This window comes from Symphalangus syndactylus, chromosome 24 (genome assembly GCF_028878055.3).
Source record: "Symphalangus syndactylus isolate Jambi chromosome 24, NHGRI_mSymSyn1-v2.1_pri, whole genome shotgun sequence".
NCBI classification, from domain to species: domain Eukaryota; kingdom Metazoa; phylum Chordata; class Mammalia; order Primates; family Hylobatidae; genus Symphalangus; species Symphalangus syndactylus.
The window spans coordinates 50,752,804-50,778,627 of record NC_072446.2 but is presented as its reverse complement, the minus strand read 5'-3'; the positions used below and the strand labels follow the sequence as shown (position 1 = coordinate 50,778,627).

Sequence of the window (25,824 nt, the reverse complement as noted above, 5' to 3'; positions counted from 1 at the left end):
GTTTATCCTATTCCATTGTTCTATATATCTGTCGTATAAAAAATTTTTTTTATATATATACATCTGTCTTTATGTAAAAACTGTAGTATTTTGATTATTGTAGCTTTGCAGTAAGTTTAAATTAGGGATTTTGGGTCCTCCACCTTCATTCCTCTTTTTTTTTTGAGACGGAGTCTTGCTCTGTTGCCCAGGCTGGAGTACAGTGGCGTGATCTTGGCTCACTGCAACCTCCACCTCCTGGGTTCAAGTGATTCTCCTTTCTCAGCCTCCCAAGTAGCTGAGACTAAAGGCACCTACCACCATGCCCGGCTAATTTTTTTTTTTTTTTTTTTTTTTTTTTTTTGAGACGGAGTCTCGCTCTGTCGCCCAGGCTGGAGTGCAGTGGCGCAATCTCGGCTCACTGCAAGCTCTGCCTCCCGGGTTCACGCCATTCTCCCGCCTCAGCCTCTCCGAGCAGCTGGGACTACAGGCGCCCGCCACCACGCCCGGCTAATTTTTTTGTATTTTTAGTAGAGACGGGGTTTCACCGTGGTCTCGATCTCCTGACCTCGTGATCCGCCCGCCTTGGCCTCCCAGAGTGCTGGGATTACAAGCGTGAGCCACCGCGCCCAGCCTATTTTTTTGTATTTTTAGTAGAGACGGGGTTTCACCATGTTGGCCAGGCTGGTCTCGAACTCCTGACCTCAGGTGATCTTCTCACCTCGGCCTCCCAGAGTGCTGGATTACAGGCATGAGCCACCACACCCGGCCCCATTCCTCTTTTTAAAGGTTGTTTTCGCTATTTGAGATCCCTTGAGATTTTATATGGATTGTAGGATGGGTTTTTCTGTTTCTCCAAAAGACACCTTTGGGATTATAGTAGGGATTGTGTAGGTCACTTTGGGTGCGTTGACGTCTTAATATTAAATCTTCCAATCCATGAACATGGGATGTGTTTCCAATTGTTGATGTCATCTTTAATTTTCTTCAGCAGTGTTTTTTAGTTTTCATTGTACAAATCTTTCACCTCTTTCGTTAATTTAATTTGTATATATTTTATTCTTTTCACACTGATAAGTTGAATTATTTTCATAATTTTTATTTTCAGATTGTTCGTTGTTAGTGTATAGAAATGCAACTGATTTTTGTGTGTTTACTTTACATCCTGTTACTATGCTGAATTCATTTATTCTAAAAGTTTTTTGTGGAATTATTAAAATTTTCTACATTTAAGATCATATCATCTGCAAACAGATAATTTTAGTTCTTCCTTTTTAATTTAGAATCCTATTTCTTTTTCTTGTCTAATTACTCTGACTATAACATCCAGTTATATGTTGAATAGAAGTGGCAAAAGCAGAAATCTTTGCCTTGTTAGTGAACTTAGAGGAAAAGCTTTCAGTCTTTCTTTTTCTTTTTGAGACAGAGTCTTGCTCTGTTGCCCAGGTTGGAGTGCAGTGGCACGATCTCAGCTCACTTCAACATCTGCCTCCTAGGTTCAGGCAATTCTCCTGCTACAGCCTCCTGAGCAGCTGGGACACAGGCACATGCCATCACGCCCAGCTAATTTTTGTATTTTTATCAGAGACAGGGTTTTACCATAGAGGCCAGGCTGGTTTCGAACTCCTGACCTCATCATCCACCCGCCTTGGCCTCCCAAAGTGCTGGGATTACAGGCGTGAGCCACCACGCCTGGCCAGCTTTCACCATTGAATATGATGTTTGCTGTGGAGTTTTCATGTATGGCTTTTATTATGTTGATGTATAGTTATCTTCTGTTCCTGGTTTGTTATTTTTATGAAAGGAAGTTGAATTTTGTCAAATGCTTTTTCTGTATCAATTGAAATGATCATGTTGTTTTTTTCCCTTCGTTCTGTTAATGACATATTGATTGATTTTCATATCTTGAACTGTCCTTGCATTCCAAAAATAAATCTCAATTGATTTATGATGAACTCTTTTACTATGCTGCTGAATTTGATTTGATACTATTGTGTGAGAATTTTTTTATTTTTATTTTTCAAGATGGAGTTTCGGTCTGGTTGCCCAGGCTGGAGTGCAATGGCATGGTCTTGACTCACCGCAACCTCTGCCTCCTGTGTTCAAGCAATTCTCCTGTCTCAGCCTCCCAAGTAGCTGGGATTACAGGCATGTGCCACCATGCCCGGCTGATTTTGTATTTTTAGTAGAGATGGGGTTTCTCCATGTTGGTCAGGCTGGTCTTGAACTCCCGACCCCAGGTGATCCGCCCGCCTTGGCCTCCCAAAGTGCTAGGATTACAGGCGTGAGCCACCATGCCCGGCCTGTGTTGAGAATTTTTGCATCAGTGTTCATAAGGGACATTGGTCTGTAGTTTTCTTGGAGTATCTTTTCTGGCTTTGGTATTAGGGTAATGCTGGCCTCATAAAATGAGTTAGGGAGGTGTTCACTCCTTTTATATTTTTTAGAAAAGTCTGAGAAGGATTGGTGTTCTTTTTTTTTTTTTGAGATGGAGTCTCGCTCTGTCGCCCAGGCTGGAGTGCAGTGGCGCAATCTCAGCTCACTGCAAGCTCCGCCTCCCGGGTTCACGCCATTCTCCTGCCTCAGCCTCTCCGAGTAGCTGGGACTACAGGTGCCCGCCACCACGCCTGGCTAATTTTTTGTATTTTTAGTAGAGACGGTTTCACCGTGGTCTCGATCTCCTGACCTCGTGATCCGCCCGCCTCGGCCTCCCAAAGTGCTGGGATTACAAGCGTGAGCCACTGTGCCCGGCCTGGATTGGTGTTCTTGAAATGTTTGATAGAGTTACCCAGTGAAGCCATCAGGTCTAGGGTTTTCTTTATTGAGAGATTTTTGATTAGTGACTTAGTCTCCTTACTAGCTATAGGTCTATTCCAGTTTACTAATTCTTCATCATTCAGTCTTTGTAGGTTTGTGTTTCTGGGAATTTGTCCATTTCATCTAGGTTTTCCAATTTGTTGGTGTACAATTGTTCATAGGACTCTTAGAGCTCTTTATTTCTGTAGGATTGGTAGTAATGTCCTCACTTTCATTTCTGATTTTAGTAATTTGAGTCTTTTTTTATTCTTAGTCTGTCTAGCTAAAGGTTTGTAAATTTTGTTGACCTTTTAAAATAACCAAATTTTAGTTTTATTGGTTTTCTCTATTGTGTTTCTGTTCTTTATTTTATTAATGTCTGCTCTAATCATTATTTCCTCCTTCTAGCCTTAGGTTTAGCTTGCTTTTCTTTTTCTGGTTCCTTAAGGTGTAAAGTTAGGTGGTTCGTTTGAAATTTGTCTTCCTTCGTTTTTGTTTCTTTTTCTTTTTTCTTTTCTTTTTTTTTTTTTTTTTTTTGAGACAGGATCTCACCCTGTTACCCAGGCTGTAGTGCAGTGTCACAATCTCAGCTCACTTCATCCTCCGCCTCCAGGGTTCAAGCGATTCCCATGCCTCAGCCTCCTGAGTAGCTGGGACTATAGGGGTGTGCCACCATGCCCGACTAATTTTTGTATTTTTTGGTAGAGACAGGATTTTACTGTATTGTCCAGGCTGGTCTTGAACTCCTTACCTCAAGTGATCCACCCACCTTGGCCTCACAAAGTACTGGGATTACAGGTGTGAGCCACCATGCCTGGCCTTGTTTTTGTTTTTGAGACAGAGTCTCACTGTATTTTCCAGGCTGGAGTGCGGTGGTGCGATCTCGGCTTACTGCAACCTCCATTTCCCAGGTTCAAGCGATCCTTCCACCGCAGCCTCCCAAGTAGAGTACCTGGGACTACAGGCATGTGCCTCCATGCCCAGCTAATTTTTGTATTTTTAGTAGAGATGGGGTTTCACCATGTTGGCCAGGCTAGTCTCGAACTCCTGACCTCAAATGATCTGCTGCCTCAGCCTCCCAAAGTTCTGGAATTGCAGGCGTGAGCCACCATGTCTGGCCATGAAATCTGTCTTATTTTTTAATGTAGGTGTTTATGTTTGTAACTATAAATTTCTCACTTAGTACTGCTTTTGCTGCATTCCATACATTTTGATGTGTTATGTTTTTGTTTTTTCACCTCTAAGTATTTTCAAAATTTCCTTTTTTTTTTTTCTTTTTTTTTTTTTTTTTTGAGGTGGAGTCTCACTCTGTTGCCCAGGCAGTGGCACAGTCTCGGCTCACTGCAACCTCTGCCTCCCGAGTTCAAGTGATTCTCCTTCCTCAGCCTCCCAAGTGGCTGGGATTACAGGAGTGCACCACCACGCCCGGCTAATTTTTTTTTTTTTTTTTTTTTTTTTTGAGACAGAGTTTCGCTCTGTTGTCCAGGCTGGAGTGCAGTGGCGTGCTCTTGGCTTACTACAACCTCCACCTCCTGAGTTCAAGCGATTCTCCTGCCTCAGCCTCCAGAGTAGCTGGGATTACAGGCACGTGCCACCATGCCCGGCTAATTTTTGTATTTTTAGTAGAGATGGGGTTTTGCCATGTTGGCCAGGCTGGTCTCGAATTCCTGACCTCAGGTGATCTGCCCACCTCGGCCTCCCAAAGTGCTGGGATTACAGGCGTGAGCCACCACAACTGGCAGATGAATTGTTATTGATTTGTGTCTATACTTGTTATATCTCCTTGTATATATTATATGTTTAATCATATGTTATATAGCATATGTTTATTATATAGTAACTTATATAATATTAACATTATATATTAATATATATTCTATAATATATAATATTCTTTTTTGTCTCTGGTAAGCATTTGAAATTTAAAGTACATTATAGCTAATATCAGTACAGCCACCCTGGTTCTCTTTTGGCAGGTATTTGTATAGAATATCTTCTTCCACCCTCTCACTTTCAATCTATTAATGTTTGTGTCTTTGGGTCTATAGTGAATCTCTTGTAGACAACATGTGATTGGATCCTTTTGTTTAATCCATTCTGCTAATTTCTGTCTTTTGCTTAAAGAGTTTAATTCATTCCCTTTAACATAATTACTGATAAGGAAGGATTTCTGTCATTTTGCTGTTTTTCTACATGCCTTATAACTTTTTTTTTCTTGCAATGGATGGGGAATAATAGCTTTTTTGTCTCTCATTTCCTTCATTATTGCCTTCTTCAGTATTTAGTTGATTTTTTGAAACATTTAGATTTCTTTCTCATTTCCTCATTACCCCCTACAGATACCAAGATCCATGGATGCTCAAGTCCCTTATATAAAGTAGTATGGTATTTGAATAGTACCTAGGTACATGCTGTTGTATACTTTAAATCATCTCTAGATTACTTACAATACCTTATACAATATAAATGCCATAGATATAGTTATTATACCATATCATTTTTAGGGAATAACAATAAGGAAAAAAAGTCTGTACATGTTCACCACAGACACAACCATCCATTTGTTTAAAAAAATTTTTGATTTGCAGATACGGAACCCACAGACACAGAGGACCAACTATATTCTATAGCTGTTTTCCTTGTGGTTAGTGATAGCTAGTACATTTAATATCTTAAAATTATAACACTTTAATTTCAACTTACAGCAGCTTGACTTCAGTAACATACCAAAATTCTGATCCTTCAAAGCTTCATCCTTATTTCTTTCTATTGTTGATTTCACAAAACTACATCTTTATACGTTGTGAGCCCCAAAACGTAAACTAATAAATCTTTTAAATGCATTAGTTTCTTAAATTGTGTAGAAAACAAAATGTAGGGTTGCAGAGTTAAAATAAGACTAACTTTTAGGTTAATGAGTGTTTTTTTTAAATGTGTTAGTCACTGAAATCACGTTAAAAACAAAAAATAGGGGCCGGGGATGGTGGCTCTTATGCCTGTAATCCTAGCACTTTGGGAGTCCGAGGTGGGTGGATTGCCTGAGCTCAGAAATTTGAGACCAGCCTGGGCAACATGGCAGAACCCCATCTTTACTAAAAATACAAAAAATTAGCCGGGTATGGTGGCACGAGCTTGTAGTTTCAGCTACTCAGGAGGCTGAGGCAGGAGAATCACTTGAACCAGGAGGCGGGGATTGCAGTGAACTGGGATTGCACCATTGCACTCCAGCCTGGGCGACAGAATGAGTCTCCACACCTACCCCCCTGCCCAGAAAAAAAAAAACCAACAAAAAATAGAGTTATAAAATGTTACAATATTGCTAGGTTTTAGAATTTTCCATGTATTCACTGTCTTAGTCCATTTGAGCAGCTAAAACAAAATACCTGAGACTAGGTAATTTCTAATGAACAGTAATTTTTTTCTTTTCTTTTCTTTTTTTTTTTTTTTTTTTTTTGAGACGGAGTCTCGCTCTGTCGCCCAGGCTGGAGTGCAATGGCGCAATCTCGGCTCACTGCAAGCTCCACCTCCCGGGTTCACGCCATTCTCCTGCCTCAGCCTCTCTGAGTAGCTGGGACTACAGGCGCCCGCCACCACGCCCAGCTAATTTTTTTTTTTGTATTTTTAGCAGAGACGGGGTTTCACCGTGGTCTTGATCTCCTGACCTCGTGATCCGCCCGCCTCGGCCTCCCAAAGTGCTGGGATTACAAGCGTGAGCCACCGCGCCCGGCCTTTCTTTTTTTTTTTAAAGAGACAAAGTCTTGCTCTGTTTGTCACCCAGGCTGGGGTGTGGTGGTACAATCATAGTTCACTACAGCCTTGAACTCCTGGGCTCAATCAGTCCTCCTGCCTCGGCCTCCTAAGTAGCTATGACTACAGGCGTGCACTACTGTGCCTGGCTAATGTTTACAGTTTTTGTAGAGACGCGACCTTGCTATGTTGCCAAGGGTAGTCTTGAACTCCTAGCCTCAAGCAGTGCTCCTGCCTCAGCCTCTCAGTGTTGGATTATAGGCTTGAGCCACTGTGCCCGGCCAGCCTGTCTCAATTAATCCTGGAGGACTGGAGGTCCAAGATCAAAGTGCCAGCAGATGCATTTGTCTTCTGTGGGCTACACTCTGCTTCCAATATGGTGCCTTGAATGCTGCATCCTCTGAAGGTATGAAATGCAGTGTCCTTGCATGGCAGAAGGTGGAAGGACAAAAAGGACCAAACTCCTTCCATCAAGTCATTTTATAATGGCATAAATCCATTTATGAAGGCAGAGCCCTTATGCCCTGACCACCTCACCAAAGTCCCCACCTCCCAACACTGTTGAATTGGGGATTAAGTTTCTACCACATTGATTTTTGGGGATGCATTCAGACATAGCATTTACCTATATTGAGATCTTTATTTCTTCACATGGGTTCAAGTTACTGTCTTGTGATAGTTACCATATATAGGATTCTTGGTTGGCGATGTTATTCTTTTAGTACTTTGAATATATTGGCCCACTGCCTTCTAGCCTCCAAAGTTTGTAATAAGAAATTTGGTGAAAATCTTATTGAGGATCCCAGGTATGTGATGACTTACTTATCTTTTGCTGCTTTCTTTTTGAATTTTTTAGAGACAGGGTCTTACTGCGTCAAACAGGATGAACCGCAGTGGCACAATCATAGCTCACTGTAATCTCAAACTCCTAGGCTGAAGCAATCCACCTCAGCCTCCCAAGTGGCTAGGACTACTGGCACATACTTCCAAACCTGGCTAATTTTTAAAGTTTTGGGGGCCAGGTGTGGTGGCTCACGCCTGTAATCCCAGCACTTTTGGAGGCCGAGGCAGGCAGATCACGAGGTCAGGAGTTTGAAACCAGCCTGACCAACATGATGAAACCCCATCTCTACTAAAAATACAAAAATTAGCCAGGTGTGGTGGCGCACGCCTGTAATCCTAGCTACTCGGAAGGCTGAGGGAGGAGAATTGCTTGAACCCAGGGGCGGAGGTTGCAGTGAGCCGGGATCACACCACTGCACTCCAGCATGGGCGACAGAGCGAGATTCCATCTCAAAAAAAAAAAAAAACAAAAACAAAAAAAAAAATTTTTGTAGAGTTAAATTTTTTTTTTTTTTTTGAGATGGAGTTTCGCTCTGTCACCCAGGCTGGAGTGCAGTGGCGTGATCTCAGCTCACTGCATCCTCCACTTCTTGGGTTCACGCCATTCTCCTGCCTCAGCCTCCCAAGTAGCTGGGATTACAGGCACCTGCCACCATGCCCAGCTAATTTTTTTTTTGTATTTTTAGTTGAGACGGGGTTTCACCATGTTAGCCAGGATGGTCTCGATCTCCTGACCTCGTGATCAGCTCACCTTGGCCTCCCAAAGTCCTGGGATTACAGGCGTGAGCCACCGTGCCCGGCCGAATTAAATTTTTTGTAGATACGGGGTCTCCCTGTGTTGCCTAGACTGGTCTCAACTTCTTGGCTTCAAGTGATCCTCCCACCTTGGCCTCCCAAAATGCTGAGATTATAGGTGTGAGCCACCTTGCCCAGCCCTCTTGCTGCTTTCAAGAAAGATTCTTTGTCTTTTGAAAGTTTGATTGTAATGTGTCTCATTGCGAGTCTCTTTGAGTTCATTTTGTAGTTTGTTGAGCTTCTTTGATGTTTATATTTATGTCTTTTATCAAATTTAAGGAGTTTTCAGTTACTATTTCTTCAAAGATTCTCTCTGCCCCTTTGTCTTTCTCTTCTTGGTTTGCTTGATGGTGCCCCTCAGGTCTCTCAGGCTCTGCCCTTTTCTTCGGTCTTTTTTTATTTTTGTTCTTCCAACTTAGTCATTTCTGTTGTCCTGTCTTCAGGTTTGCTTGTTCTTCTGCCTGCTCCAATCCGTCTTTGAATCCCTCAAGTGAATTTTTCATTTCGGTTTTTATAGTTCTCAGCTCCAGAATATCTTTTTGGTCTTTTTAGGTTTTCTATTTCTCTATTATTTCCATTTTGTTCATACATTGTTTCCATAACCTTCTCCCCATCTTCCTGTAGTTCTTAGAGCATCTTTAAAACTCTTGTTGTAAAGTCTTTGTGTAATAGATCTACCATCAAGTCTTTTTCAGGGACCATTTCTTATTTTTCTTTTTCCTTTGAATGGACCATACTTTTTTTTTTTTTTTTTTTTTGAGACGGAGTCTGGCTCTGTCACCCAGGCTGGAGTGCAGTGGCGCAATCTCGGCTCACTGCAAGCTCCGCCTCCCGGGTTCATGCCATTCTCCTGCCTCAGCCTCCTCAGTAGCTGGGACTACAGGCGCCTGCCACCATGCCTGGCTAATTTTTTTGTATTTTTAGTAGAGACGGGGTTTCACCGTGGTCTCGATCTCCTGACCTCGTGATCTGCCCGCCTCGGCCTCCCAAAGTGCTGGGATTACAAGCGTGAGCCACCGCGCCTGGCCTGAATGGACCATACTTTTATGTTTCTTTGTATGCCTTGTGATTTGATTGTTTTTGCTGAAAACCAGACATTTCAATCTAATAGTGTTATAACTCTATAAATCTGATTCTCCCCCTTCCCCCAGGGTTTGCTGGTTTTGTTACTGTTTTTGTTTTTTTGGTTGTTGTAAGCTGTCACTGTGCTTAGAATCAACCTGAAGTATAACCTTAAGGTTTTCTCAAATCTTTATTGAACCTGTGCCTTTCCTTGGTCACTTTCTAATTTTTCCTGTATACACCGTTGCTTTTCACTGTCCTAGTCTTTAATGTCTGGCTCCTGAAAGGGGGAAAAAAGAAAAATGAATGGGGGTGGGAAAATGGTGCTAGCCCTTTAAATCCCGTGGAATTCACTTCAGTGGAATGCAGGAGGGGCTTGCAGCCTTTGAGAAGGTGTGACAAAAATGTCTGCCAGCCTCATCATTTGCACCTCTGTGATCAGAAACAGCAATCAGCAGTGAGGAGCAGGGTGCTTTTTGCACACTCTGCGCCAGCAACCTGTGTACAAGCTACCCCAAGAACACATGCACCGTGGCCTGCCACAAAGCTAGGAACAGGGGATGGGTAGCTGCTGCTATGCTAAGAGGCAAAATGGACAGTAAATTGCAGTGAATGCTTGTCAAAGCTCCAACCTCAAGCCTTCAGTAGACTCCAGAGTTCCAAAATACTGACGTCAGACAGAGTCTGCCCGTGCAGTTGTTGTGGAGGTAGGGAGACAGATTCCTGATGTTTCCTACTCCACCATTTTACCTGAATCCAGGAGTTATTTACATTACTTTAAAACACAAATTGTATATTCCTGGTACATATGTTCTGAGGACAAAAGAATTACAAAGAGTTCTTAACCTGTTTCTACTAATCATATTATTAGTAATAATTTTGTTACTGTTATTTTGAAACAGTTTTCATATTGAAGAATAGAGCAAAAGGGTAATTGACATTACCAACAGTTTTCCGAATAAGAGAAAAGGGGCCGGGCACAGCGGCTCACGCTTGTAATCCCAGCACTTTGGGACGCCTGAGGTCAGGAGTTTGAGACCAGCCTGGCCAACATGGTGAAACCCCATCTCTACTAAAAATACAAAAATTAGCCAGGCGTGGTGGCGGGCGCCCGTAATCCCAGCTACTCAGGAGTTTGAGGCAGGAGAAGGAGGTTACAGTGAGCTGAGATTGTGGCATTGCACTCCAGCCTGGGCAACAAGAGCAAAACTCCGTCTCAAAAAAAAAAAAAAAAAAAAAAAAAAAAGGAGAGAGAAAAGAGATTCAAAGTTGAAAAACTTAAGGGAAAATCCTATATTCCTAAATTTGAGTTTGAAGTATCAGCATGGATTCATGAATCGTCCCTTCTTTAAAAATCAAAAAGTAGGAGTCAGGTGTGGGATTACACGCCTGTAATCCCAGCACTTTGGGAGGCCGAGGTGGGCAGATCACCTGAGGTCGGGAGTTCGAAACCAGCCTGACCAACATGGAGAAACCCCATCTCTACTAAAAATACAAAATTAGCCAGGCTTGGTGGCACATGCCTGTAATCCCGGCTACGCAGGAGGCTGAGGCAGGAGAATTGCTTGAACCCGGGAGGTAGAGGTTGCAGGAAGCCAAGATTGCGCCATTGCACTCCCGCCTGGGCACCAAGAGTGAAACTCCATCTCAAAAAAAAAGTATTGATTAGCTCTGCCTACCGCAAAGGCCTAGAAACAATGACCAAGTCAGTTAGTTAGCCATGAGTGTCCAGATTCTATACCTAAATGCCACTTCCCACTAAAGTAAACCAGGACTCCTTGCACAAAAATAGCTGATTCCAGGTTCTGAATTAAAAATGTACGAGCTGAGCATGAAACATCTTGTCTTCCCAGAAAGGAAGGAAGGTGTCAAGGACTAAGCGGGGACTGCTGGAAGGATGTGGGGGCCAATTTGAAGGAGCTCTTGCTAACCAAAAAATGGACAATTTTAGCATCAACATGACTAATAACTGCGGTGAATTAGATCACATCAATTATGTTAGAATGCATAATGACACCATGAATGCATAATGACACCAAAGAACAACAAATTTTTTTTTTTTTTTTTTTTTTGAGGCAGTATCTGGGTCTGTTGTTCAGGCTGGAGTACAGTGGTACAATCTCGGCTCATTTGTTATTTAGGACCTGGAATCAGCTATTTTAGTGCAAGGAGTCCTGGTTTACTAAAACCTCCACCTCCCAGGCTCAAGCCATCCTCCTACCTCAGCTACCACAGTAGCTGTGACTACAGGTGCTCACAAACACACCCAGCTAATTTTTGTTCTTTTTTGTAGAGATGGTATTTCACCATGTTGCCCAGGCTCGTCTTGAACTCCTAAGTTCAAGCAATCCTCTTGCCTCTCCCTCCCAAAGTGCTGGGAGTACAGGCATGAGCCACTGTGCCTGGCCAACAAAAATTTTAAAAAATAAAACATTTTTGAGGTTTCCTTGGAGAATGTGAGGGATCCAACTCATTTGAAAGGTGGCAAGTTAGAGAATGGAATCAAAGCATCCATTGCCTTTACTATACAAACTCTATCTTAAGGTAGCCCAATAGTTTACAAAGGAAATTTCTTTTTATAGAAGAATTCCAGCTAACAAATGTAGCAGGAATATAAGAATTAGATTAATGTTTGTAACCCTTTATTTACTAAAACCTTTCAGTGGATAATGGAGATCTTTATAATGCATGAGTATGGATGACACTTGGGCCCACTGATGAATCTCAATATCCAAAAAGAGGCAGCCAGGCACTTTGTGTTTTATGGAGTCTTGTAACAGAAAGTACATAACACTGTTTGCCACAAAATCACCTTATCTGATATAGACCTAACTTCCATTTTATAGGAAACTCAGGGACAAAGGAACATGTTAAATGACCCCAAAGAAATCTACAACAAAATCTTGATTGTGAAAAGTTGTACTGACCCTGTGCAGTGACTCATGTCTGTAATCCCAACACTTTGGGAAGCCAAGGCAGGAGTATTGCTTGAGACCAGCTATTCAAGGCTTCAGTGACAAACTACTCACCCAATTTTTTCAACAAATAAAATACCAAGAGGAAGGAAAAAATAAAGAGGAAGTGAAACCTATAGATTAAAAGAGACTTACAAGACATTAAAAAAAAAAAGTAATGTGTGGCTTAGTTGGATTCTGATTTCAACATGGAAACCTTAAAAAAAGTTCATGAGACAAGTGGGAAATTTGGATACTAACTAGATAGTTCATAATATTAAAAATTATTAATTAAGGCTGGGCGCGGTGGCTCATGCCTATAATCCCAGCACTTTGGGAGGCTGCAGGTGGATCATTTGAGGTCAGGATTTGAGACCAGCCTGGCCAACATAGTGAAACCCTGTCTCTACTAAAAATACAAAAATATTAGCTGGGCGTGGTGGCTCCCTCCTGTAATCCCAGCTACTAGGGAGGCTGTGGCAGGAGAATTGCTTGAACCTGGGAAGCAGAGGTTCCAGTGAGCCGAGATCACACCACTGCACTCTAGCCTGGGTGACAGAGTGAGACTCTGTCTCAAAAAAAAAAAAAAATGCTAATACTATCTCATCTTAATAATTTTTATTTCTTTATTTGAGATGGAGTCTCATTCTGTCACCCAGTCTGGAGTGCACTGGTGTGATCTCGCTCACTGCAACCTCAGCCTCCTGAGTAGCTGGGATTACAGGCACACACCACCACACCCAGCTAAATTTTGTATTTTTAGTAGAGGCGGGATTTCATCATGTTGACCAGGCTGGTCTTAATTTCCTGACTTCAGGTGATCCAGCTGCCTCAGCCTCCCAAAATGCTGGGATTATAGGCATGAGCTGCCATGTACAGTCAGTATTGGGATTTTTAAAATTATGTGGTTTTATAGAAGTAGACAATAGAATATTTACAGATGAGGTGAAATGATGTCTAAGATTTGCTTCAGAATAACCCATAAGTAGGCTCACATCTGTACTCCCAGCACTTTGGGAGGCCGAGGTGGGAGGATCACTTGAGTCTAGGAGTTCAAGACCAGAATAACCCATAAGTGGGTGACGGAACAAACTTGGCCATATGTTGATGTCAGTTGATGGGGACATGGAGTAGTCTTTTAATTTTGAATGTGTTTGAGGTTTCCCAAAACAAAAATTTATTTAGAGAAGCAAATGTGGCCAGGCATGGTGGCACATGCCTGTAATCCCAGCACTTTGGGAAGCGGGGGCAGGCAGATCACTTGAGGTCGGGAGTTCGAAACCAGCCTGGCCAACATGATGAAACCCCATCTCTACTAAAAATACAAGAATTAGTTGGGTATGGTGGTGAGTGCCTATAATCCCAGCTACCCAGGAGGCTAAGGCAGGAGAATCGCTTGAGCCTGGGAGGCAGAGGTTGTAGTGCATGGAGATCACACCACTGCACTCTGGCCTGGGCAACAGAGCAAGACTCCGTCTCAAAAAAAAGAAAAGAAAAGAAAAAACAGCAAATGCAAAGGACTCGGGGGATTTTTCTGGAGTGGTATTTCTCATATTTAATTAAAATACTTTGGGTGCCTTGGTAAGGTTCCGGAGGGATGGTAGGACATGATAAAATTATCCGGAAAAGTGGAAGACATAGTTGTTGCTGGCGTTGACTCTCCTGACAACAATAGCAGTTCATCACTAGTACTCGTGAGAATAAACTTGAGTCTGAATTCTCCTAGAAGAGGAAAAGTGCCCCCTTACTTCCTGTGGCAGCACTTAGTGCTGTAGCAGGTCTATAACCTGTACCTGGGAACACCTTTGTAGTTGCAGAGGTGGATATCAGAATGCTGCCACTCCTGAATCCTGTCACATGAGGTGGCATCTGCTCCTCCATGGTGTACTTCTAAGTATTCCTGGGAAATCATCTGAATTTTGAACGGGATTGGAAGAATTGCTTCCAAAAACAAATACTGCAGACATACCTGTCTCCCATTCTCAGATATTGATATTTTATGGGAGGGATCTATAAGAAGCAGGTTGGAGCATTTCTAAAACATTCCTTGTGGATAGATATTTCACCTGCTTAATTTTTCAGGATTTCAGAGGGGAAGGAGACAACATCGTTGTCTCCCTGCATTGCCTTGCTGTCAGCGCTGACATTTACTAGCAGAGATTTTGCGGTTCTTCTTCCTCCCTGTCAAAACTGGACACTTGGAACTATTAGAATACCACAATAGTAGTACTAGGCCTAAGTACACAGAGAGGAAACAAAGTCCTTATTGTCTGTGTATTTGTATAATGCCGATTTACTTTTTGGTCACTGCATATTAAAAACTAATTTAGATAAAACATCTCTCATTTTTTCTTTCAGGTCCGATGTCTAAAAGACTATGGAGAATTTGAAGTTGATGATGGCACTTCAGTCCTATTAAAAAAAAATAGCCAGGTATTTCTTATCTTCAGATTCTTTACTTTAAATCTTATGAGTGTTGAATGGTGGAAAAGTTGGAATAGCAAAATAAATATCAACTTTTGATGATCGTTTATATATTAGGCATTATCTTTAGTATAATACACCCTGTTCTGTACTTTTTCTGAATATTAAGACTGGAAGCAAATGTTGCATGTAATAAAAGATTCATTAATTTAGTAGGATATTGCTTATATTTAAAACTAGGTGTTTTCTAGGGGAATTACCATAATCAGCCTTATTCTGGGTAAGTGATAGATTATTATCTGGAGGCTATTGAATTGTTGTATTTAGCTCCTTTGTTCATATAATTTATTTTAAAAGTTCCTAAGCAGTTTTTTTAGCTTACACTTTGCCTTATAAATCCTAGTTCTTTAGCAAGCAAATAGTGATACAGATTTTTCTATTTTCAAAAACAGAATTTTGAAGTATTTGGTATATAAACATAACAATTTAATAGAGGAAGATTAAAATTGTAAAGTTGTACCTTAAGCTAAATTTGTCCTTATAAGGAATCTTTCTCTCTATATATCTATCTGTCTGTCTATCTATCTATCTATCTATCTATCTATCTATCTATCTATCTATCTATTTTTAAAGAAAATAGAGATGGGGTCTTGCTATGTTGACCATGCTAGTCTCGAACTCTCCTGGGCTCAAGCAATCCACCCTCCTTAGCATCCTAAAGTGCGGTGCGAGGATTACAGGTGTGAACCACCATGCCCAAAGTAATCTCAGTGTATTAATTATTTCCCTAGAAATCTTCATATTCACGTTAGATGAATTCACATTAACTGTATTATTACTATTATTATTATTATTATTATTATCATTATTATTTTTGAGACGGAGTCTTGCTCTGTTGCCCAGGCTGGAGTGCAGTGGCACAATATCCGCTCACTGCAAGCTCCTCCTCCTGGGTTCACGCCATTCTCCTGCCTCAGCCTTCCAAGTAGCTGGGACTACAGGCGCCCACCACCACGCCCAGCTAATTTTATTTTATTTTTTTTTGTATTTTTAGTAGAGACGGTGTTTCACCATGTTAGCCAGGATGGTCTCGATCTCCTGACCTTGTGATCCGCCCGCCTCGGCCTCCCAACGTGCTGGGATTACAGGCGTGAGCCACTGCGCCCGGTCTATTATTATTATTTTTTTGAGGCAGGGTCTGGCTGTGTTCCCCAGGCTGGAGTGCGGTGGCGCAATCTCCGCTCATTGCAACCTCTGCCTCCTGGGCTCAAGTGATCCCCCACCTCAGCCTCCCAAGTAGCTGGACCACAGGCACACGCCACCACACCCAGTTAATTTTTGTATTTTTTGTAGAGACGAAGTTTCACCAGTTGGCCAGGCTGGTCTTGAACTCCTGAGCTCAAGCAATCCACCCACCTCAGCCTCCCAAAGTGCTGGGATTACAGGTGTAAGCCACTGTGCCCGGCCACTAAATTTTTTATCCTATCCCAATTTTCTGAAGTCGTGAGGAGGAAAAATGACCTAATAAAAGCTGTTCTCTTTCTTTCCTTGCCTGCCGTCTTGGGGTCAGCCATTTAGGATCGGATGACCCTAAGGATTTGGTGTTCACTTTGTTCATGCCAGGGAGCAAAAGAATGTTTCAGGTCATGTGGTTCTTGAGCTTATTTTCCTAACAGGGTGAGTTGATCTGTTATTTTACTAATACCCTTGGATCTTTAAAACTATTTTACTAATAGTTGACTAAAATTATTTTACTAATATCCTTGGAGCTTCTAAAACAAAAGTTGAATATTTTTAAAAAAGATTTTGAGGGTTCCCTAAAGTCTTCGGTTGTTAAGGCAACAATTTCTCTCCCAAGTATTCTTTTAGGACACTAATGAATTGAAAGCAGATAATGAATTAATGCTCTGATAAGCAGCTATATTTCTGGAGGGCCCAGGAGGAAGCTGTGGTTCACAAGAACAAGAAAAAAGCCATCCTCATAAAGCAAGATGTGCGAAATGTCCCTTCATCCCAAATGCTGTCCTGTGGTTGAATTTCTTTTCTTTTTTTTTTTTTTTTTGAGACAAAGTCTCACTCTTGTCCTCCAGAGTACAATGGCACAATCTTGGGTCACTGCAACCTCCACCTCCCGGGTTCAAGCTTTTCTCCTGCCTCAGCCTCTCAAATAGCTGGGATTACAGGCGCCTGCCACTATGCCTGGCTAATTTTTGTATTTTTTTTAGTAGAGGCGGGGTTTCACCATGTTGGCCAGGCTGGTTTCAAATTCCTGACCTTAGGTGATCCTTCCACCTCGGCCTCCCAAAGTGCTGGGATTACAGGTGTGAGCTACCGTGCCTGGCCTGGTGGTTGAATTTTTTAACTCTGTCTCTCAGCTGTGACCCTACCCTCAATTATAAAAATGGAGGCATTAAAAAGAAACAATATCAGCCACAGTTGATGGTTGGTATTGGGGCTTCTAATGTTCAACCACATCTGAACTTCCTGTAGAATCTGTGGTGTAGATCATTCACATACTCTAAAGAATTAGTAGGAAACGTTTTCTATATATATATGGTTTTTTTCGAGATGGAATCTCGCTCTGTCACCCAGGCTGGAGTGCAGTGGCGTGATCTTGGCTCAAGGCAACCTCCGCCTCTTGGGTTCAAGCGATTCTCCTGCCTCAGCCTCCCGAGTAGCTGGGATTGCAGGCGTGCGTCACCATGCCTGGCTAGTTTTTGTATTTTTTTTAGTAGAGGCGGGGTTTCACCATGTTGATCAGGCTGGTCTCAAACTCCTGACCTCATGATCCACCTGCCTCTGCCTCCCAAAGTGCTGGGATTACAGGCGTGAGCCACCACGCCTGGCTGGGAAACATTTTCTATTATACATTCTTTTATATTTGTCACTATGGCAAGCACTGTTTCTTTTTATCCAGAAATCAATACTCTCCATCTGTTTAACACCAGCATTAGTATGGATATTAAATGAACAACTCAGTTATTTTGTTTTTGTTGTGTTTTTTTACATTTTTCTTGGCTCATGTATCTTTAAGATTGGTTTAGAAGAATTTGGTCATGGATCTCTTGTCAGGCCTTTGAGTTTGTGAGGCGAGACCTTCAGGTGCACATGGCTACTGAGGTTACATTTTGCTTCCTTGAGATCTTCCTTTGAGATTTCTTTGACCACCTATGAATCGGAAAGCCTTCCTGCCTTGCTTCCTCAGCCTCCCTCCTCCAGGGCAGTCAGTGTTTTCTGTAAGTCTGGTATTTGAGAGGGAAGGAGACATCTTTCCACCTTCCCCTGGTTCCCTCAGAGCAAGAGCGATGTCCTCTTAGGAAGACACAGGACAAGCAATACCTGGGTACTGGCATCTTCCCACGTACCATGTGAATAGCACCCACGCTGTGGGGTCATGAATACTTTTCAACCTTGAGAAATACAGGAGGAAAGTTGTCACTTGTTATTAGAATGTTCGGACTCTGAAATCCTAGAACAGGTTTTATGGAGAAATGAGCCTTTCATGGGTCTTCTTGATAGGCTGTTGAACCAGTGATAATCCAAATCGCACCTATCTGGATTTCTCTGTGCATAAATTTAAAAAATACAAACACCAAGGACAATACCTACTAGAATTCAGAAGTCTTAGTTGAATTGAACTTAAGCAAACTGAATTCATTTGTAAAAATCAGAATTCCATACAGCTCTAAATGGAATCAATTTCAATGGATTAAAACAGCAAATATAGTTTAACTTTTTTTTTTTTTTTTTTTTGAGATGGAGTTTTGCTCTTGTTGCCCAGGCTGGAGTGCAATAGTGCAATCTCGGCTCACCCCAGCCTCCACCTCCCAGGTTCAAGCGATTCTCCTGCTTCAGCCTCCTGTGTAGCTGGGATTACAGGCATGCACCACCACGCCCAGCTAATTTTTTTTTTTTTTTTTTTTTTGTGACAGAGTCTCGCTCTGTTGCCCAAGCTGGAGTGCAGTGGCGCGGTCTCGGCTCACTTCAAGCTCTGCCTCCCGGGTTCACGCCATTATCCTGCCTCAGCCCCCCGAGTAGCTGGGACTACAGGCGCCCGCCACCACGCCTGGCTAATTTTTTTGCATTTTTAGTAGAGGTGGGGTTTCACCGTGTTAGCCAGGATGGTCTCGATCTCCTGACCTCGTGATCCACCCGCCTCGGCCTCACAAAGTGCTGGGATTACAGGCGTGATCCACCACCCCTGGGCCAATTTTGTATTTTTTAGTGGAGACGTGGTTTCTCCATGTTGGTCAGGCTGGTTTTGAACCCCCGACCTCAGGTGATCCGCCCGCTTTGGTGTCCCAAAGTGCTGGGATTACAGGCGTGAGCCACCACACCCAGCCCCTTAAGTTTAACTTTTAACTACTTACTTGTTGGAGTTTGAAAACTAATCAGTGCTACTTTTTAATGATACAAGAAATCATTTCAAATTCTTTCCCAATCATTTATTTTACTCTTTCTCCATCCCTTCTTGTCCCCTCAGCACTTTTTACCTCGATGGAAATGTGAGCAGCTGATCAGACAAGGAGTCCTGGAGCACATCCTGTCGTGACCATGCACCGAGGCACTTCCAGGCTTCACTCAACTCATGGACTCCTCTGTGGTCACTCTCTCCACCCTCCTTTCACCTCCCTCTGATTGTAGAAGCTATAGACATTAAGATAACTAAGAATACTTGGCTAAGAAGTCTAATTTGCTAACTCTTAAGGACTTTCTTTTTTTAATGTTGTACACTATTCTTACTCCTTTTTGGTTTTAGTTTTGTTTTGTAGAGACAGTGTCTCACTGTGTTGCCCAAGCTGGTTTCAAACTCCTGGCCTCAAGCAGTCCTCCCACCCTAGCTTCTCAAAGTGTTGAGATCACAGGCGTGAGCCACTGCACCTGGCCCCTACTCCTTTTTCTAATAAGCTGTATCTATAATCACAACATTCCTACAGTTGTTATAGTGTATTTTTTAAATGAAAGTAAACATGGTGACATTTGAATCTCTTAAATAATCAGTCACTTGGCTGGATAGGAAGAAGGTAGATCCTGTGTGTCTTGTTTTCTGGTCATGTGTACTGTACAAGCTAGAGAGCTAATTTCTGAGATACACATTTTCAAATCACATGAGCAAGTGAAGATGATGGTCTGTAGAAATTTTCAGTATATGTGATGTTTAATGACATACTAATTTATCATCTGGCTATTTGGGAAGGAAGGACACACATGGATTTTGCACATTTCCACCATGGTGGCTGGTGTGGCTTGTGGCTGTGGGGTGATCACCAGTATCACCACTTTGGAAGGGGACGGTGAAATTGGGGCTAGAGAAGGAACTTTGTACAGTTTTCCCTGAGATTCAGATTGACTGAAAAGTCACATGAAGAGTTGATTGGCTTTTAATGGTATGTTTTAAACAGCTGACATTTTAAATTTTGATGAAATCCAGTTTATTCATTTGTTCTTTTATGCTTTGGGTGTTGCATCCAAGAAATCTTTTCCCATCCCAAGGTCACAATTTTTTTTCCTTTTTACTTCTAGAAGTGTTATAATTTTAAGCTTTATACTTTGGTCTATGACCTGTTTTTTTTTGTTTGCTTGTTTTTTCGTTTGTTTCTTTGAGATGGAGTCTCGCTCTGTCACCCAGGCTGGGGTGCAGTGGCGTGATCTCAGCTCACTGCAATCTCTATCCCCTGGGTTCAAGTGATTCTCTTGTCTCAGCCTCCCAAATAGCTGGGATTACAGGCGCAGGCTGCCATGCCTGGCTAATTTTTGTATTTTTAGTAGAGACAGGGTTTTACCATGTTGGCCAGGCTGGTTTCAAACTCCTGACCTCAGGTGACCCACCTTGGCCTCCGAAAGTTTTGTGATTACAAGTGTGGGCCACTGCGCCCAGCCTGTGATCCATTTTGAATGAATTTTTTATACGGTGCAAGGTGTCAATCCACCTTCACTTTTTCTTGGGAATATAGATATCCAGCTGTTTCACTACCATTTTTTGAAAGGACTGCCCTTTGCTCTATCACCTTTACATTTTTGTTAAAAAGTAGTTGTCAGTGTATATGTGGGTTTATTTCAGGACTCTGTTTTGTTCCATTGACCTGTTTTTCTCTCCTGAATGCCAATACCATATTTGTATGTAGTGTATGTAATTTTCTAATAATTCTTGAAAGAGATAGTATTAATGCATCATATTTTTGCTGTTGTTTGTATTTTTTGTAGAGACGGGGTTTCACGGTGTTGGCCAGGCTGTGTTGAACTCCTGAGCTAAAGCAATCCACTCGCCTCGTTCTCCCCATGTGCTGGGATTACAGGCGTGAGCCTTGGTGCTGGCCCAGTGTACCACATTTCTTTTTGAGATTTGTTTTGGCTATGTTAAGTCCTTTGCTTTTGATGTGAAATTTGGGAACAGGCAGGGTGTGGTGGCTTATGCCTGTAATCCTAGAACTTTAGGAGGCCTCGGTGGGTGGATCACTTGAGCTCAGGAGTTCCAGACCAGCCCGGGCCCATGGCAAAACTCTGTCTCTACAAAAAATTAGCCGGGTGTGGTGGTGCATGCCTGTAGTCCCAGCTACACGGCAGGCTGAGGTGGGAGGATCACTTGAGCCCCGGAGGTCAAGGCTGCAGTGAGCTGAGATCACACCACTGCACTCCAGCCTGGGTGACAAAGTGAGACTCTGTCTCAAAAAGAAATTAGGATCAACTTGTCAATTTCTACAACAACAACAAAAACCCCTGTTAGGACCTTGATTGAGATTGCATTGAATTTATATAAAACTGTTGGGAGAATTGACATCTTAGTAATATTGAGTCTTCTGGCCTATAAACAAGGTCTGTCTTCCCATGTATTAATGTTTCTGTCTTCTATTTCTTTTAATAATCTTTTGTAGTTTTCAGTGTACAGGTCTACCATGTCAGCATTTCATAGTTTTGAGGCTAAATGGTATTTTAAAATTTCAAATTCTAACCACTTGTTGCTAGTAAATAGAAACAGAATTGATGTTGATCCTTCAGCCTTGCTAAACTGTGAGTTCTCATGGTGTTTTTGTAAATTACATCAACAGTCATGTGTTCTATGAATAAAGAGTTTTACTCCTTCATTTCTAATCTGAATGCCTTTTATTTCTTTTTCTTGCCTGATTGCATTGGTTAGAACTTCCAGTAGAGTACTAAATATATGTGGTCAGAGAAGACACTCCTATCTTGTTCCTGATCTAAGAAGGAAAACAGTCTTTCACTATTATGATGTTAGCTCTTTAGTTGTTTGTAGATGCCTTTTTTGGGGTAGGAAGTTCCCTCCTATTCTTAGTGATATGGTTTGGCTGTGTCCCTACCCAAATCTCAACTTGAATTGTAATAATTCCCATGTGTCAAGGGCAGGGCCAGGTGAAATAACTGAATCAAGGGGGTAGTTTCCCCCATACTTTTCTGGTATTAGTCAATAAGTCTCGTGAGATCTGATGGTTTTATAAATGGGAGTTCCCCTGGACATGCTGTTTTGCCTGCCACCATGTAAGATGTGACTTTGGTCCCTATCCATTTGCCTTATGCCGTGATTGTGAGGCCTCCCCAGCCATATGGAACTGAGTCAATTAAATCTCTTTCCTTTATAAATTACCCACTCTCCAGTATGTCTTTATTAGCAGCATAAGAAGACTAATACACCTAGTTTACTGAAAATTTTTTTAAAAATCAGAAATGGATGCTGGATTTTGTCATATTTTTTTTCTGCATCTGTTGAGATGGTTTTGTCTTTTAGTTTGTTAGTCTGGTGAATTACAGTGGCTGATTGATCGATTGAGTTTTCAATGTTAAACCTACCCTGCATTCCTGGCATAAACCACACCTGGTCATGATATATTCTCTTTTGTAGGATTTTATTTGAAATTTTTTTGTAGAATTTTTGCATTAGTGTGCATGAGAAATATTGGTCTGTGGTGTTCTTGGGAAAATAATCCCTCCTATTCAGTTTTTTGGGAGAGTTTTCTAAATAGAAAAAAAAAAACTGTTCTGTCACTCAACAACAACACAGAAGACTGACCAAATGCGTGGGGGTTTTCCCCACATACAAAGCTCTGCAGTGGACACCAGGTGTGTCCTCTACTTCTACTTCAGTTTCGACACTACAGTCGGATCCCACAGGCTTAGGGCTCAGTCCAAGACTGCCCTCCCTTCAGACACCAGCTACAAGTATGGGCCTCTGAGATTCTGACCAACTAGCTTCAAGTTGGAGTTCCCATGCCCCCCTCTTTGGATTCAATTAATTTGCTTGAGCAGCTCACAGAACTCAGAAACACTTAAGCTTACTGGTTTATTATAAAGGATATGGTAAAATACGCAGATGAAAGGACCCAAATGGAAGAGATGCATAGGATAAGGTATGGGGAAGGGATATGGAGCATCGATGCTCACCACCCTCCAGGAGCCTCCATATGTTCAGCAATCCGGAAGCTCTCCACACCCTGTCCTTTTGGGCCTTTTATAGAAATCTCATTAGATAGGCATGATCGACAACCAAGCAGACAGACGACTGGACAAAGAGGGTATGATCTAATGCTCATAGTCTGAGTGGCGCCATCCAGCCAGGCCCGTCTGCTCAGGTTCTTAGCCTCTGCTGCATTCCTTCTTTCAGAGTATGGGGCAGTGCCCCTTCTGGTCACAGAGAATTTCTTTATGGCCAGCTCCAAGACAGAAAGGCAGGAAGATTCTTGCCTTGGAGAGAAAAAGGAGCAAGTGAAAGGAGGGCAGAAGGGCAGAAAGAGATTGTCTTCTGAGGCCTAAAATGCCCAAGCATTACAACAAAAGACTGCAATGAAGGCCATGGGAGTTACGAACAAGGAGCCACGGATGAAATCAATATATCATCATCTATCATACGTTTTATATACTTGGTATTATTTATTTCTTAAATGTTTATGGAGTTCGTATTTAAGCCATCTAGGCCTGAAGTTTCTTTGTGGGAAGGTTAACCATAGTTTTGGCTTAATAAATATATGGCTATTTTGGTTATCCATTTTTTTCTCAAATGAGCTTTGGCAATTTATGTATTCTCCATTTTATCTAAGTTACCAAATTTATTTATATAAAGTTGTTCATGGGCTGGGCACGGTGGCTCATGCCTGTAATCCCAGCACTTTGGGAGGCCAAGACAGAAGGATCGCTTGAGCTCAGGAGTTTGAGACCAGCCCGGGCAACATAGTGAGATGTCAGGGAAAAAAAAAAAATTGCCAGGTGTGGTGCTGTGCACCTGTAATCTCAGCTACTCGGGAGGCTGAAGCGGGAGTTGGAGGCTGCAGTGAGCTATAATCATGCCACTGCACTCCAGCCTGGGCAACAGTGAGACCCTGTCTCAAAAAATAAAAATGTTCTTCATAATATTGCCTTATGATGCTTGTATATCTGTAGACTATAGTGGTATCACCTGTAGTGATATCACTTCTCATTTCTGATACGAGTTTTTTTTTCTTTTATTCTGACTGGACTAGAAGTTTATCAACTTTACTAATCTTCTGAAAGAACAGGCCTTCGGTTTACTTTCTCTGTTCTTTGTTTTCTATTTCAAGGGTCAACAAATGTTTTCTGTGTATTAGGCTTTGTGGGCCACATGACCTGTTAACAGCCGCTCCGTGCTGCTGCTGGAGCACGAAGCAGGCATAGGGAATCTGTGGATGTAGGGAATCTGTAATGAGTGTGGCCGTGCAACCAAACTTAACACAGCAGCTCTAGCCTGCAGCATGTCATGGCCAATCTGTTCTGTTCCTTGGTGTCTGCTGTGATCATCATCATTTTCTTTTCTTTTGACTTTGGGGTTAATTTGCTCTTCTTTGTCTAATTATTTAAGGTAGAAGCTGAAGTCGTTGATTTGAGACCTTTCTTCTACTCTAACCTGGGTGTTTGGTGCCATGACTTTTCCCCTAAGTAATGCTTTCACTCTACCCCACAAATTTTGATATATTGTGTTTCCATTTCCATTCAATCCACGATATTTCCCAATTTCCCCTCTTTTCTTTGCCTCATGGGCTATTCAGCAGTATGTTGTTCAGTTTCCAAATATTGGGGGATATATATATATATATTTTTTCAGGGCACATGTAATTATTTATTTCATTTACCTCATTTTTAATTTTTTTATTATACTTTAAGTTTTAGGGTACATGTGCACAACGTGCAGTTTTGTTACATATGTATCCATGTGCCACGTTGGTGTGCTGCACCCATTAACTCATCATTTACATTAGGTATTTCTCCTAATGCTGTCCCTCCCCCATCTCCCTACCCCAGGACAGGCCCCAGTGTGTGATGTTCCCCTTCCTGTGTCCATGAGTTCTTATTGTTCAATTCCCACCTATGAGTGAGAACATGCGGTGTTTGGTTTTCTGTCCTTGTGATAGTTTACTGAGAATGATGGTTTCCAGCTTCATATTGGGGGATAGAGTTCTAATTTAATTCCATTGTGGTCACGGTACATACATTGTATGGCTTGAATCTTCGTAATTTTTTGAGATTTGTTGGCCCAGGATATGGTCTGTCTTGGTAAGTGTTTGTTTGGCTGCATTTGCTTCTGCTGGTGTTGTGTGGTGGGTTCTAGATGTCAGTAGATTGATAATGTTGTTCAGGTCTCCTGGTTACTCCAATCTCATTACTCTAGTCTCAGACAGAAGCCCAAAGTGAATGAAGAAGTGTACTCCTCAATGAGCTTTGACAAATGCATACACCCATGTAACATAAACTGTATTAGGACTTATATATTAATAACTGGTTGAACTACTCCCCATACATTGCTCTTCTTTCTTCGGAATTTTCCTAATTGTTCTGTTTGCTTATTTAGTTGTATGTAAAAACTTTAGAATGTCTTGTCCAATTCTGGGGTTGATTGGGGCATGGAACATCTGTATTTTTATTGGGATTAATTACACTTATCAGTAAACTTTGAAGAACCAGTCAACTTCATGTTGCCGAATCTTCCAAAGAACCGACCTTTCCATCTGTTCCAGGCTTTGTTATCTTTCCATGGTGCTGTGACATTTTTCTCCTGCAGAAAGGAGAAGACATGCCAGCTTTGGGATGGCGGCTGTCCTGGGAAGAGGGAGGGGGCTGAGAACAGAACAGGCTCCCGCCCTCCACAGTGCTGTGGCAGGATATTATTCTCACTAGATACGTTGATGGGCACATGGGTGTTTCTTATATAACTATTTTCCTGTATGTTTGAAATATTTTATAGTTTAAAAAATTAAAAACAAAC

The 25,824-nt window shown here is 41.9% G+C and overlaps 1 protein-coding gene across 9 annotated transcripts in view; it reads left to right on the top strand.

The window, feature by feature from the left end:
- The window catches only part of GINS1 (GINS complex subunit 1), a 43,992-nt gene extending 22,310 nt beyond the window's left edge, over positions 1 to 21,682 (top strand). For 7 of the 9 annotated variants that reach the window (XM_055265635.2, XM_055265638.2, XM_063633883.1 and 4 more), the window contains 2 exons: positions 14,535 to 14,609; positions 19,084 to 21,682. In XM_055265635.2, the coding sequence (XP_055121610.1) occupies positions 14,535 to 14,609; positions 19,084 to 19,152 (144 nt within the window). In that variant the 3' untranslated portion in view covers positions 19,153 to 21,682. Of the gene's footprint in view, positions 1 to 14,534; positions 14,610 to 16,170; positions 16,291 to 19,083 lie in introns of those variants that run through there. The other 2 variants (XM_063633882.1, XM_063633884.1) reach the window with 2 other exon arrangements.
- The last annotated feature ends 4,142 nt before the right edge of the window (positions 21,683 to 25,824 follow it).